This window comes from Danio rerio, chromosome 7 (assembly GCF_052040795.2).
Source record: "Danio rerio strain M-AB ecotype USA chromosome 7, GRCz13ab, whole genome shotgun sequence".
In the NCBI taxonomy this organism is placed as follows: domain Eukaryota; kingdom Metazoa; phylum Chordata; class Actinopteri; order Cypriniformes; family Danionidae; genus Danio; species Danio rerio.
In genome coordinates, this window is record NC_141027.1 from 38,814,308 (window position 1) to 38,826,823 (window position 12,516).

Genomic DNA, 12,516 nt, shown 5'->3' on the forward strand with positions numbered 1-12,516 from the left:
TAAAGTAAATAAAATCATGGGCTCCAAAATCTGAATTTCTGCTGGCACAGATTTCATTTTGGTCTACTGATAAGTAAATCTATGTCTGTGCGTGGGTCCCTGTACATGCTGAGTCAGGTCAAAGGTATTTAAAACAGTAATGAGTTCTTTTACAGCATTGAATTATTGAATATGAAAATCACAAGCAATATTTCAGGGGAGACTAACAGTAACTGTAAAATCATCAATTAAAGCTGGAGAATATTTTGGAGGGCTGTACATAATGATAAGTAAAATGTGCAAAGCAGCCTTTGGTGGTATACACAGAAATTCCAATGACAAATACTCACCAGATAGAACTTGCTTGTGCTGATAGACGTTATTAAATAGAGTAGTTTGCATCCACTTGTCCTTTCAGCTATACAGACTCATACTGTATAAGTAAAGTTACTATAGCCATGTTTTCATCAAGTAGAGTAGAAGTGATTTAAGAGATGTTTTAGTTTTATCCCTATACCAGTCTCTGATTTACATTTAATTGGCAGCAGAGGAATTTGGGCCATAAAACCAGATATCAAATATTATGCTAAATGTTTCTTTTTTATGCATTTATCTCCTCAAAATTACTACTGTAAAATTAGAGAGACAGTGATAGAGCCTATTCGGTGGATGGGAATGATTGGGAGGCCATGATGGGTGAGGGCCGATGAAGGAAATATGGCCAGTACACTAGGGTTACACTCCTACTCTTTACGAGAAGTGCCATGGGATTTTTGATGACCACAGAGAGTCAGGACCTTGGTTTAAGGTCATTTCCGAAAGACTGAAACTGCATCAAACTGACTGTGCAAATGCAAAATAAAGACACAATAAAATGAAAGATTAATTGAATTTTTAATTGTGTCAGTATATCAGCATTTGTCTTGTCTGTTCTTCAAAATTAACCTGCTGGTCTTCATCACTGGTTCTAATGTCCCTGTTTATCTTTTGTGAACTTCACTGACCCCAGTTTCATCCGGTGACCCTCACATGCCCAATGTCTTTAGGTGACAGTCTGTTGTTACAGTCTTCTGTTAGCTGTTGAGGAGTTTAATGGCAGAGAGAAAAAACCTAAGCTTCCCTCCCTGTCCTGTACTTCTGGCATGAGGGGTGGAGATGGATGCAGCTCTCGTGGAATCTGTCATGGCAGATGCTTTACAGAGAGGGCCAAGGAGTCCTGATGATGACCATAGAATGCAGTCTTTACCACTCTCTGCAGGTGTTTGCGGTCCATAGCAGTAGAGCTGCTGTATGTAGTGACGCAGTTGGTCAGAATAGACTCAACAATGCAGCTGTAGAAGAAGCTGTGGATCCTTGGTGGCATGCCAAGCTTTCAGTCTCCTCAGGAAATACAGATGCTGCTGAGCTTTCTTCATTAACTGTTGAGCTGTTCATATAGCCTTTTTGCATTTAATGTTTATTATTGCCATAAATCTGTTTTGCAGAAATGCAGTGTGCCAAAAGTGCAGGACTGCTGAGGAAATCAAATTATTTTACAAAGCTAAATGATACATGGGAAAATGAAATGCCCTTTATGTCCATACACTAACAGTGAATGTGGTTATTATTAATATAAGCATGACCTTATTTAATCATTTAAAAAATGACCAGAATCTTTCTTGTTTGTCAAATCAGAGACTCCTGTACTGCATTTCCAATGCAACAAGGAACATCGCCACCTTTGGTAAATGAGCAATTCCATGCAAATGTCAACTTTTCCATGAAAAAAAGAAAGTTTCTGCCTTTTTTGTACAAGCAAGTATTTTACAGTACTTGAAAAATACTCAAAAATGTTTTCAACCAATTATATTTGTTCGACCAAAGTTATACAAGTGGCAATTTCACATCCATAACGGAGAGATGTCACATCCATAGCCAAGCTTTTTCCTCATTAATGCAAAAAATGTTCAATAAAATAATATTAATCATGTTTGTACTATAGTGAGGCAACTCTTATCCTTCTGATTAGCAGTATTTCTTTTGAATTGTGCAGTTTAATTAACTGAATTTCAACAAAGTATGTTGTGTACTGTAAACTCACAGACTTATTGTGGTCACATCCATAACGCATGTTTATTTTCCTCATTTAAAGTATATATTTTTTTACAGATTTATATTTTTCTGATACCATAATTCTGGTATTAGTTGTTTTAGAAAATATAAACGGATGTTTCAATATAATGTTAACATGCTTTTTAAATGTTTTGAATTTTTATTGCAAGTGTCACATCTATAATGCTGGAATTGCTTTAATATGATGAGAATATTTATCTTATAAAACTGTGATGGGGCCTGGTGTCATTACAAAAGATTGTCCATCCTTTATATTTTCTGGTCTATGTTGATCATTTAATTTTTTACATAATTTTCTATAAGGTTTCAGTCTGCAGACTGGGATAGGCATATTCATTTATTCATTCATTCATTCATTTTCTTGTCGGCTTAGTCCCTTTATTGATCCGGGGTCGCCACAGCGGAATGAACCACAAACCTATCCAACAAGTTTTTACGCAGCGGATGCCCTTCCAGCCGCAACCCATCTCTGGGAAAAGGGATAGGCATAGCAAAACTTTATTTTTATGACCCACATTAGTTTTTAGTGTTTGTTTTGGATCATTGTCTCAATACGGAATACTTCTTATATTATTTGAGAATAAAATGGCACATCTGAACAACTAACTAGTACTTTAATCACAAAATAAAGTCTGTCAAAAATACTCAGATGTAGGCTAATGGTATTTGTGTTTTAAATACACTTAATTGAGCAGGTCCTGAGCAAGCTAATGGCCTCAAAATATAAAGAATATATATTTTTGTATTTAATTGATAATGATTATCAAGACTAGAACAGTAACAAAGAACGACAAAAATAAAACATACATCATAAACAATATGAACAGTTAAAACACATTCTGATAAACCAGAGGAGAAAGAAAAACAGATAGGCCTGAGAAAAAAACTAATGAACTACAAAATATTTTTTTGTAACGTCTAGCATAGACAAATTAAAGGAATTAATCACAAATTTGTATTAATAATAAAAAGGCGAATTTATCGCCAGAAGATGGCAGCAGATCACTGCAAAATACCAGTGTCAGTCAACAACAGCAGGAAAAGTCTCGCGAGGAAGGACGCGGTGTGGGTGTAAAGATGGCGGCCTCCTTGGTCAGATTTGTCCGCAGCGGATTTGGCAGAAGCTTAAACGGTAAGAAACAAAATGGGCAGTGCTGACCAGTTCAATATGAATTATAACTTATTTCACAGTTATTGTCACCATGCATGACGCACAGTCCACTCTCCAGTGGTTCAGACATGTCTTCGCGGATGACCTTTCCTTTTGCTGCTAGCAGACATTACAAACACACTGAACAGTACTAACACTGTCGACACATATACTATAATAACATGCTTTAATCACAACAAAGCGTCTTCTATTCGGAATTAGACAATTCTGCTGCCATTTATTGTTGCTTTGTAAATGCAGCAGTGTCATTATTCGTTTTCAATTTGACCGGACACAAGCTAACGTTATTGATTGGGATTATTCGGGAATTAATCTGAATTTGACACTGTAACTGTTTATGCAATCCATTAATTTCTTCTAATCTCTCACATAGTTGCCAGACAGAGCGCTGCGATTGTCCAGACGAGATCAACAACAACTGAGAGCAGGCGTGAGTAGATTTGTGGAGATCTGTCATTGTTCACGGAGCTGTCACTGCTTTGTCATGATTAACGTTAAATGTCTTTTTTGCTTTAGCTACTGTAAGGCCCAAGGATCCAGTCACCCACTCCCAGCTTTCAGAGTTTGGAGAATACGTCGCAGAGATTCTCCCCAAATATGTGCAGCAAGTTCAGGTCAGTAACGCCCCTGATTTACTTAGCAGATGTTGTGGTTGAGCGAAAACTGTTCTCTCATTTAGAGCCTGTTTTAATTCTAGGTGACCTGCTTTAATGAGCTGGAGATCATGGTCCACCCAGAAGGTATTATTCCTGTTCTCACCTTCTTGAAGGATCACACAAATGCTCAGTTCCGCAATCTGGCTGATCTGACAGCTGTGGACATCCCTTCAAAGCAGAACCGCTTTGAGGTAAACTTGCTCAGTCTGAACCGAGAAGTGTCAATATATATTAGGTTTTATTTGCATGTTGATTTGGTGTTGTTTGTAAATAGAATTTTAGGAGGCCACTTCAAAGTTATTATTGGTTAGTACTGGGGCTGCACAGTATTGGACAAATCTGACATCGCGATAGTTTATTTTGTTGTGATATGAATATAAAGGGACTAAGCCGACAAGAAAATGAATGAATGAATGAATATAAATTCACTAGATGATTTAAATGGCTCTATTGGTAAAGAATAGAGGTTGAAAGGGGTGATCAAGTATTTTTAAAAGCTAACTTAGCAAAAATAAAAGGTAAAAAAACAGTGCTTTATGGGTTTTAGACTTGCAGTATTCCAATGCAGAAATTTAAATGCAATCAAATGTAAAATAACATGCTCATCATTGTGTAGTAATTGTATTCAACAATATAAAATAAAGTGTAATAATAGCATTCATTAATTTTCTTTTCGACTTAGTCCCTTTATTAATCTGGGGTCTCCACAACAGAATGAACCACCAACTTATCAAGCATATGCTTTATGCAGCAAATGCTCTTCCAGCTGCAACCAATCACTGGGAAACACCTATACACTCTCATTCAAACACATACACTATGGACAATTTTAGCTTACCCAATTCACCTATACCTTATTTCTTTGGACTTGTGGGGGAAACCGGAGCACCCGGAAAAAAGCCACGCGAACACGGGAAACATGCAAACTCCTCACAGAAATGCCAACTGACTGACAACTCGAACCAGCAACCTTCTTGCTGTGAGGCGATTGTGCTATCCACTGCGCAATCTTTATTAAACAATTTAATTTTGCAATGTGAATATTGTAGATATACATTTTGCGATATCGATACTCAAATGATATATTGTTCAGCTCTAGCTTGTACTGGTTTTGCCATTTAAGAGGCACATTTGTTGAGTAAAACATTGATTTATATTTTGTTTCATTATTTCCGCTAAATTGTCCTCAAATGTTAAAATAATAATATTAAAATGTTATTTGTTAGTATTAATATGACATATGCTATGTATATTCCATACTTGCATCTTATTTGAATGCAAACAAGAACACTAAATAATAATTTTATGATGCATTTTTAAGCATGTTTTATGTTGGTTATGTGGGAATATTAATTTATATTACAAAGTAATGCAAACTTGTTTTCTCTTTTCTGTCAACTGGTCAGAAGTTTCTGTCTCCAGAACATCATTTTGCACACTGTCTTCTGCCTTTGTTTTTGGGTGAAACTTTCAGGTCCAAATAAAACCTTTTATGTGGTCAGTAGCTGGGCAGGTTTCTAATATGTTGTCATTCACTCTGCAGACTTACATGCTGATGACATCAGGCATATTACCCTGCCGACAACAACACTTCATTTGCATCTGTCCCCACCTAAATGAATCATTGTCTGTAAAATGTATAAAAACTTGCTGTGCAGTAGAGAGTTTTCTTTCGATGACGCCACAGCGAGGCTGAGTTCCTATTAAAAGGATGCTGCTTTAAAGATTTTGAAAGTTCTCCCTGGTTTATTGGGCTCGTCTTAGAAGTTCACAACAGTTAATAAATAAACATTTAAATCGAAGCACAAACTTTCTAATTGAAAACCCAAAAAGCTGGTGCCTTTGAAATCATGTCCTAATTTTAAGATTTAGATTCTTTAACGATGTATATTAATTCAAGTTAATACGCAAAATATGCGTACCTTGGCAGTCTGGATTGGGAAAAGAGAAATGCATATCCATTTAACAGAACATGTTTAAACCTGATCTGCAATGGACTGATAATCATTTTTTTCCTTTTCAGATTGTGTACAATCTGCTGTCCTTGCATTATAACTCTCGTATCCGAGTAAAGACCTACACGGATGAGCTGACTCCTCTTGACTCCTCTGTGCCTGTGTTCCAGGCGTCTAACTGGTATGAGAGAGAGGTATGTGTCTCAGTGTAATGAGGTTTTATAAGCAGGTTTGATTATGTACAATGAAAAAATATGTATTAACATGCTTCAACACAGGTTGCAGACAAAATGCAGTGGAGCCCCTGAGTTCATGCATCTTTGCTTGATGTGATGTCTGTTTTTCTTCTAGTTTTTTATAGAGGCATTCTTGTTTAATTCGGAAATGTATTTTTCATTACAGGTTTGGGACATGTTTGGAGTTTTCTTCACAAACCATCCAGATCTGAGACGCATCTTGACAGATTATGGATTTGAAGGCCATCCATTCAGGAAAGATTTCCCGTTATCTGGATATGTGGAGGTAAACGCATTGAATATTAGGCTCTGCCTCTACCTGGTATGACCATGATTTTAGGGATCAAATAGCAAGTGGTTAACAAATGCGTTTATATTTAGGTTTTGTGACAACTTGTGTAGATTTTATCAAAAGTCTTTCCCCATCTCTTTTACTGGAGCACTGAATAAATGATTTTCCCAGTGATGGGTTGCAGCTGGAAGGGCACCGCTGCATAAAACATATGCTGGATAAGTTGGTGGTTCATTCCGCTGTGATGACCCCTGGTAAATAAAGGAAATAAGCCGAAAAAGAAAAGGACTGAATGAATGATCCAACTCATTGAGTTACTCATTACACCGCTTATGAGTGAGCAGGAAAGCAAACTAGTATAAAAGGATGTGAATGGCATTTTGATTCTAATCCTTGTGTTTGGTAGACCAGGCAGGTTTGTTTATATAGCACATGTCATGCATAATGGTAATTCAAAGCACTTTACATAAACACTATACATTGCAGCGCAGTATGAATATATTGTTTTGCCTGCCATTCTCAAACTGATATGCCATTATGATGTCTTGTCAGGTCAGTGAGAGGAGATGTTTGAATGTTTTCAAGCACATGATTGTTTGCCATTTGAAAGCAATCAGATTGAATGTATTTCTGACTACCTCTGAAGTGTTCAAATGTGGAAATGATGTCTCTGCTTTTCCACTCTATATTGATTTCTGTTTCAATATAAATGCTGTTGCACTTTTTACATGCCCAAAATTAATTTAAGACTGAAATATTGTATATTTTAAGTTACCCCAACATCATAAAGGCAAAAGAATGTTTTTTTCCGAGTCTGATGATGTTTATGATGTGTTTATTGAGCACCAAATGAGCATTTGTGAGAAGAAGCCAGTTACGTCACTGCAGCAGTGCTAACAAGTGATGAAAAACAAGTGTCATCCATTGAACAAAGAACAATTGTTTTCTGGTGCCTTCGGATGTCAGAACTGGAAGGCAATAAAAGATGGTCTTATTTCTCATTTTATTGGCTATCTCTATTAAAGATGCCCTGTGAAGATAAACACGGGTGTTTCTGCCATTAAACTGGACATGGAAATAATATAGAGTAAGCCTCATACTCATTGTCATGTATATCCTAATGGAAAAACAGGCAAAAATCAGAACAAAACACTGACTCTGTCACTCAGGATCATTAATATGAACTCCCCCAAGTAGTGTTTGATTTGCTACAACATATTCTACTGAGATTACAACAGTATGTGAAAGAGAGAGAGAGCAGATACAGACACAAGCTGCAAAGCATCAGAGCAGAGCTCAATGTTCACAACCATCCCAAATATGGTCAAAACTGAGCTATTTATCCTAGAGGTAATTCCTCTGGTTATAAATGAGGATATAAAACTTTTTCTAAAGAATCTTTAAACTTGCCTAAGCCTCAAACCTACCACCAGAAACAATTTCGATTCAATGGACGCAATGAAATTTTATAAACAATAGTGCTACATGTTGCTGCCAGTTGTGTAGTGGTTAGTGCAACGACACATGCACTTTGGTGCTCACGGCGTCCTAAGTTCGATTCCCGCCTCGTTCGATTCGATTCCTCCCCATGCTTTTCTTTCAAAACTTTCTACTGTCCTATACATTAAAGGTAAAGAGCCAGAAAAAAAATTATATACATAAAAAAACAATAGTGCTACATAATATTCCTATATGCAGTTCATAGAGGGCATTGTATATCAGCATTAAAGCATTACCTTATTTCATGGTTGTTTGACTTGTGAATAATAGCTCACATCTAGCTGTGTTTGTGTTTTTGCTTCTAGCTGGTGGTCCGTAATACACTAAAATCCTTTGACAAATATTGATATTTAATGTAAAAGCAAAGTACAGCATGTTTTTGATGCTGTCTGATGGCGACTGCTGAACTGTCAAATTTTGCCAATTTATAGACCCAGCTAACAAAGTGCATCATCTCTGCTTACAAACACCGGATTGCTCTGTTGGAATAATTTCTGAAGAATGTCGCACTAAAGAATAGAGTATTTGCCGTAAATGGCATTTTAATACAGAGCTAGATGTATTACTATATTTTGATCTGATAAATGCAGCCTCAGTAAGCAGAAGACTGATTTTAAAAGAAAATCCAAATCTCAAAGTTTGAAACCATCTTAAAGGCTAGAGCACAGGTGTATTAATCTCTGTTGTTTTCCAGGTGCGCTATGATGATGAAGTGAAGCGGGTTGTGGCAGAACCTGTGGAGCTGGCTCAGGAGTTCCGTAAGTTTGACTTGAACAGTCCATGGGAAGCATTTCCTGCATACCGGGAGCCTAAAGAAGCACCCAAGCTGGAGTCTGGGGATAAATCAGAAAAATAAACCTCTATGTGCTGTGACGCTGGAGAGCTGTCATCATACCCTCAGATTAATCCTCTGAACATTATTTATGTAAATAAACATTGTGCTACATCTAAATAAAACATTGAAAATAACTGCTTATCTTTCTCATTTCTCAATTGTGTTATTACAAGAGAAGTGCAATATTTGTTTATTATTATAAGTAAATACTTAACTATACACAAAAGGACAGACACAAATATGTGTGTTTTTCAGAATGGTAATTGTATAATGCTATCCAATACATTCTACAGTTTTAAGACTTAAAATTGAGCTGATTCACCATAAAATGAAAATGTCCACTCTATTTACTTAGCCTCAAGTGGTTCCAGACTATTGAGATTCTTTATTCTGTTGAACACAAAAGAAGATATTTTAAAGACAGCCGGAAACTGGTAACCACTGACTCCCATAATAGGAAAAACAAATACCATGGAAGTAAATGGTTACCAGTTTTCAACATTTTCAAAATATCTTTTTGATTGAAAGTTGAGAGAAACTCAAACAGGTTTTTGAGCGGTGAAGGATCGGTAAATGATGACAGTATTTTCAGTTTTGAGTTAGCACCTAGACTGCAGCTCTGCACAAGATGTTTGGCCAGAGGATAAATGGTTGTGTCCAACTGAGCCTGGTTTCTTACAAGGGTTTGTTTCCTTCACTGTCGTCAACTGGTGAAGTTTGTTAATTGCCCCTCTCGCCACTGGCTTGCTTGGTTTGGGATTTGTGGAGCTGCACATCGATGGATTTGCTCTTTAGTGTTTGGACTTTCAGCAGCGAAAATTAAACACTGAACTAAACTGAACTTCAACTCTGAAAACTAGACTGACACACTTTCAATTCACTAGAACTTCTATGTTAAGCTACATAGATATTTCTGTCAGGTATGAAATCCTGAACCTGTTGCTTGTACAAATAGTTCTTGAATAATTGAAAAATAATCTCTTTGATAAGCGTTTTCTTATTCAGCAGTTAAATGTGCATGTAGCCAAATTTCTTCAAGGTTTTAGATGCTCAGTTACCACTACAAAAGATCATAAATCACACCAACAGGTTATTTTCAATAAGATTTTTATCTACAAAATGATGAGTTTTACCCACTATACAGCTTAATTGCCGTTCAAGAATGTCACTGAAATTATAGGTGTAAGAAGCTCTCCCCCATAATTAACTGCAGCTTATCCATTTACCAATCTCATTACAATTTGAGGCAAGTCAGCTACTCTGTAAGAGCACATAAATAACCTCTTGAAAGAGCAGAATCATCCAGTATATCAGCTGCCTGCTGCTAGTGTGGTCTCTCATTCCCTCTGAGACTTATTAAGCAACAATTACACTTGTGTGTGTGTGTGTGTGTGTGTGTGTGTGTGTGTGTGTGTGTGTGTGTGTGTGTGTGTGTGTGTGTGTGTGTGTGTGTGTGTGTGTGTGTGTGTGTGTGTGTGTTCTTGATGGTAACAGTTGAAGCTTTGTACACTTACAAGAAAAAAAAAACAGTTTTGCACATTTGGTCAAACTTGATTTAAGAATAAGTGCATGGGAAAAGATTCAAGTCTGATTCAAATACAAACCCTCTTCTCCACTATATGGTCTTTAATGCTTTAAGCTATACTGTATATTCTTCCATCAACCTGCTTGACTATACAACAAGTATTAGCTCCCTTTTGCTCTGTATGGTTTAATATAAGCCAATTACAATTTAATCTATTAAATGTTGCAGTATCTATTTGCATTCAACATTTTTAAATAGTTTAAATTCTATTAAAGCCTTAGTTTACCCCCAAAATTACATTCTCTCTAAAATTTCAGGCTCTCATGTTGTTCTAAAAGACCTTCTTCTAAATAAATGTCTATCTTTTAGATGAAATTCTAGAGCTCAATCATTGTGGAGACATTTAAAGGCCAAAAAAGGAACCAAAAACATTGTCAAACTGACCGGTGGTTCAACTGTAATCATACACTGCTCCAAACAACACCTTTGCACATGAAAAAACAACTTTGTTTACATTTGTTTTCTCTTCTGCATCAGATCATGGTGCGTGTTCACTACGGGCAGTGCGCTGTATTGTTCTTAGAGTCAGCAGCGCAAAATAGTTGTATTTCCCATAGTAAATGCACACCATTATCTGATGCAGAAGTCATTTAAAAAACAAAAAGGTACAAAAGTGTTCTTGGAGCTTCGCATAATTACAAAGTCACATGGAATGCTTTTACAATGTTTTCATTTGCTTTGGCTGTCTATGGAGGATGAGAGAGCGCTCGGATTTCATCTAAAATATCTTAATTTGTGTTCAGAAGATGAACAAAGGGCTCAGGGGATTTTGATGAAATGAGAGTGAAATATTTAAAAACAGAACTTTAATTTATTTGGTGAACTTGTGCTGGTTCTTTAGGTTAAAATTCCTTTTAAAAATATACCAGTAAACATTAACTAGATTATTCATTGGCTGCTGGTTACTAGTGCTTATTGATTAGACACTGTCTTATACATAGACACTAGAAACTATTCATAACATATTAGTAGTCTAGATGCTCCAGTTTCTCCCACAATCCAAAGACATGTGCTATAGGTGAATTAACTAAATTACTAAATATAGGTGTATAATCTAAACTGGCCATAGTGTATTTGTGTGAATGTGAGACTGTATGGGTGTTTCCCCGTACTGGGTCGCAGCTGGAAGGGTATCCACTGTGTAAAACGTATGCTGGGTAAGTTGGCGGTTCATTCGGCTGTGGCGGCCCCTGACTAATAAAGGGACTAAGCCAAAAATAAAATAAATAAATGAATCAAACTGAACCCAAATAAATTGTTTACAACTATTTTACTAAAAGAAATGAGTAAATCCAATGAATCATCTTTGAATATCTTTTCAGTGCTAAATATACTAGTTATTTATTGAATACTAGTATATAAGTGTTACTAGTAACAATTCCTTTTTAGTCTTTTTTTTGGACCAATTTTATTAGTAACAACTGTATTTTAATTTTAAATTTACCAGTCTCAATAGAGTCACTATTAAAATATTTATTATCTAATTAATATGTACGACTACAAAGTTATATTAGTGTCTACTGAACAGTTATTGGATTATTGCATATCTGTTCAAGGAATGAGTATCAAGTTTTAGCCATTTTCTAATATTAAGAACTAGCTTCTAAAGAATAAATACTAATAACCTTTTAAAATTCTAAATCTGAAAAAATAAGCACAAGTAGCAAATGAAGAAGTACAGAGTGAAAAACATACAAAATATGACTACACTCTGTGATTGGGGTGGAATATTTTGTTTACATATTGGTACCTAAAGGTATATTCTATTGTAACTTTTGTCTAATAGATATGGATGACAGACTTGTGGACAGTGGGCTGATAAGTGTTGCACTTAGGGCATTCCAAGTCCCTTCACAGTCCAGCCACCAACCACCACCACCCAATTTCTCTCTAACTTTGCTTCTTGTTTGCTAACTACCCGATTATAAGTAAAGGAATGCTCCACTTTTTTGGAAATCACAAGAATTGAACATGAGTTAAACAGTTGAGGCAAGCTAAAATTGACCCTAGTGTGTGTGTGAATAAGTCTGTATAGATATTTCCCATGGGTTGCAGGCAGCTATAGAAGGGCATCTACTGCGTAAAACATATGCTGGATAAGTTTACGGTTCATTTCGCTGTGACGACCCCAGATTAATAAAGGGACTAAGCTGAAAATGTTGAGTTTTACCAATTTTGAATACATTTAGCCGATC

General features: G+C 36.2%; 1 protein-coding gene across 4 annotated transcripts; it reads left to right on the plus strand.

Moving 5' to 3' along the window:
* The first annotated feature begins 3,156 nt into the window (after positions 1-3,156).
* Positions 3,157-8,870, plus strand: ndufs3 (NADH:ubiquinone oxidoreductase core subunit S3). 4 transcript variants are annotated; one of them, XR_015494744.1, is made up of 7 exons: positions 3,157-3,223; positions 3,636-3,692; positions 3,779-3,876; positions 3,960-4,402; positions 4,752-6,067; positions 6,276-6,395; positions 8,596-8,870. XR_015494744.1 is itself a non-coding variant. In NM_001017755.1 (7 exon segments), coding segments are annotated over 7 exon segments (768 nt in total). In that variant the 5' UTR covers positions 3,157-3,168; the 3' UTR covers positions 8,758-8,870.
* Positions 8,871-12,516: the final 3,646 nt, after the last annotated feature.